The following is a 3,123-nucleotide window of genomic DNA, read 5'->3' on the forward strand; positions in this document are numbered from 1 at the left end:
TCCAATTGACTGCTTTCGTTTCCTTCATTCCCTCACTCTCAATTGTACTAGGTGAGGATGTAGGGGACCCGGACAGGATCAATTCGCTCAAGTCGCAGGGGGACTGGCTGAACGCGATTGCCTTCTGGTACCTCCTCGCGCTAAAGTCCCTCTTCCTCTTGACCTGGCACGAAATCACCCGATCCGGGGGGCTCCTGCGATGGAGGACAGTTTACTTCCGCCTGGCGGGCGGTAAGTCCTGCTGAGCTGCTGCTGGGGTCCCGGGGTCTAACAAGGCTCGCAGCCATCGCAGCCCTCGCCATCTTCGTGGGGGTCCCGCAGGCTCTGGCGGTGCAGTATGGAAACATCTGCGACAGCAGCAGACACAACGACTACTGTAGGAAGTATCTGGACGCGACCTCCGCGCTCGTGGTGCTGCAGGTGGGCAGGATAGCGACATCCGGGGGGGCTGGGGGGGGGAGCGGGAGGGAGCGACGAGAAAGAGAGCGACAAGGGAGGAGCGAGAGGGAGAGAGGGATGACGTGGCAGCAGGCGATCATCGGCGTTGGGTTCGGCTTCGCGTTCGGCTCCTACGTGTGGAACTTACAGGCCAACGACCTGGTGGGGTACGAGGCCCTGCCGTCTCAGAGCCTCCTCAACCAGGCAGGGAACCGCGACAGCTACGGCAGCACGGATGGAAATCTGTCGGACCAAGAGACAGGGCTGAGTAGAGACATCCATCATAAGTTTCGCCTACAGCAGGCAAAGGTCTTGCATCCTCCTCCCTTCTCTCCCTCCTCTCCTTCCTCCCTTCTCTCCCCCTCTCCTCCCCCTTCCCTCTCCTGGCTCTCGATCCTCTTCTCGTTGCTCAGAGATTCGTTGCTCCTGATGTTGCTGCAGATGTACGACGGGACCGCCCACTGCGTCTCCTTCTCGCTCATAGCTCACTGCGCCTTCAACGTCTACTTCGCCTGGTACGCGAGCGGAGGCCTGGGGCTTATCGGCAACAGCAGCCTCATGGTCCTCACCATCCTCAAGCTCATCGCCGTCGAGATGGCGCCCCTCGCCTGGTTCTGTATCACCATCTATGCCGGTACACCTCTCACCCCTTTCCCCCTCCCTCCATGCCTCCAACGTGATCCAGTCCTGTCTCCTTCTCCCTCCTCCCCTCCTCCACATGTCTCCTTAACGATACTTGCAGATTTTGCGAGTGTGGAGCGGGTGACAGTCGAAGCAAGCATGCTCGAGGAGATGGGGAACCACGATGCTGGCGAGCAGAGGAGAGAGAGCGGTAGCGGATATTCTCCTGCGACCTCCTGCTAATGGTTGGCAGGAAAACAAGCAAGAGAACATGATGCTCCTGCGCCGCCCGAGGCCTATCAGATCGAATGATCTCTTTATTCTTTTGCATCCTCACCAGTTTTTGTTCTCATCGTTTTGCTCTAAACTTGTAGATTCTCTTGCTCTCCTTCACTTGTCCTGCAGTATCAGATGTCGCGCCAGCAGCTCGCTCGCCGTCGGCCTCTCCTCGGGGCAAGCGACGAGCATGTGGCGGATCAGATGAGCCTCGGGGAAAGAGACGTAGGGCTCTGTCGCGTTTCAGGGCAGGTAGAGCGCGAGGAGGGGTACCGAAGAGGAGGCTCCGCCATACCATCCTCCTTGGCCTCCAGGCCTCGTTCGACGGGTCAAAGTTGCTGCGCAGCGCCAGCCACCTCCTGCCTTGGGCCGGCAGCTCCTCGAGACCAGTGGCTAGTTGTAGGAGGACGCTGATAGGAGGTCAGGAGTCTCAACAGAGGCGAGAAGGGGAGGGGGGAGGAAAGGAGAAAAGGGGAGAGAGAAGGGGAGGGGGGAGGAAAGGAGAAAAGGGGAGAGAGAAGGAAGGGGGGAGGAAAGGAGAATAGGGAAGAGAGAAGGGGAGGGGGGAGGAAAGGAGAGTAGGGGAGAGAGAAGGAAGGGGGGAAGGGAGAGCAGGGAAGGATGATGGAGGGGAGGAAGAGAAGAGGCGAATACAGCCCAGCAGAGAAGACATTGGCCTTGTGCTGGAGGGGACCGGACGAGCCTGCGGAGTCAGCGGCGTTAAGCTCAACCTCAACCCCGTGACGAGTTGCACCAGCGCACTGCGAGCAGAGAGAGTGCGAAGAGTGTTCCTGATGAGCGTGAGGGAGAGCAGGAGGAGCAGAGGGAGAGCAGGAGGCAGGGGGTAGGGGGGAAGGAGCAGGAAGGAGGAGGCAGGGGGTGAGGGGGGAGAGCAGGGAGGAGGAGGGGTTGGGGGTGCGGAGAGGCTCACCGGGGGAATGAACCTCCGGTCGCCCTCCACGGCAACGTAACCCTGCGGCAGGTCATGAGGAGCAGGAAGCGGATGGGCAAGCGTAAGCTCTACCGCCGTACGAGCGTCGAGGAGGAGGTCGAGCCGTGCGATCACAGCGGTACCGGAGTCAGTGAGCAAGACCTGCTTCTTGATGACATGGCAGGCGCAGCAGCGGAAACCGTCACGTTATGGGAGGTCAGGTCGGAGTGAAAGAGATGCAGCTGCTCCAACCTTGCTCTGCAACGTCATCATCTTCCCCTCAGCGTCTCTCCATCGCCCTTACAATCCCCGCACAAGGCTCGTAGCGACGGATCGAAAGCGAAAGAAGTCGCAGGCGTGCAGGGGCTTGAGATCCTTCAAGGCGCTGTAGATGCTGTGCTGGTGAAGCCTCCTGTGCCAGGTCAGCCGACTCGCCTCCCTTCCTTAGCATGTCACGTGATACTGTACGCTCTCCCTCCCAGCCTCCACATCTTGACGTAGCTCAAGAGCGCAGGAGAAGAGCCGTTGACCGCCTGGACGACTCTGACTTCATGCTCGTACCCCCGCAAAGCTTCGGCAGACCTGAGGGGCGTCAGAGAGAGAGAGGGAGGGGGAGAGAGAGAGGAGGGAGGGAGGGAGGGAGGGAGGGAGGAGGAGAGAGAGAGGAGAGAGAGAGAGAGAGAGAGAGAGAGAGAGAGAGAGAGAGAGAGAGAGAGAGAGAGAGAGAGAGAGAGGAGAGAGAGAGAGAGAGAGAGAGAGAGAGAGACGACGACGACCAGCTGCATCTCCCGAAAAGCCCAACTCTACCCTTATTAGCGCATAGCTCGACCACGACGCTGGTGCAACACTGGATGCTC

General features: G+C 59.7%; 1 protein-coding gene across 1 annotated transcript in view; it reads left to right on the plus strand.

Annotated features, from left to right (window-relative positions):
• The window catches only part of GUITHDRAFT_166693 (hypothetical protein), a 2,277-nt gene extending 835 nt beyond the window's left edge, over window positions 1–1,442 (plus strand). The window contains exons 4-9 of the mRNA XM_005819422.1: window positions 52–231; window positions 284–420; window positions 532–747; window positions 880–1,072; window positions 1,181–1,270; window positions 1,313–1,442. Coding sequence (XP_005819479.1) covers window positions 52–231; window positions 284–420; window positions 532–747; window positions 880–1,072; window positions 1,181–1,270; window positions 1,313–1,371 — 875 coding nt within the window. The 3' untranslated portion in view covers window positions 1,372–1,442. The remainder of the gene's footprint in view (window positions 1–51; window positions 232–283; window positions 421–531; window positions 748–879; window positions 1,073–1,180; window positions 1,271–1,312) is intronic.
• Window positions 1,443–3,123: the final 1,681 nt, after the last annotated feature.

This window comes from Guillardia theta (assembly GCF_000315625.1).
Source record: "Guillardia theta CCMP2712 unplaced genomic scaffold GUITHscaffold_224, whole genome shotgun sequence".
Lineage (NCBI taxonomy): Eukaryota > Cryptophyceae > Pyrenomonadales > Geminigeraceae > Guillardia > Guillardia theta.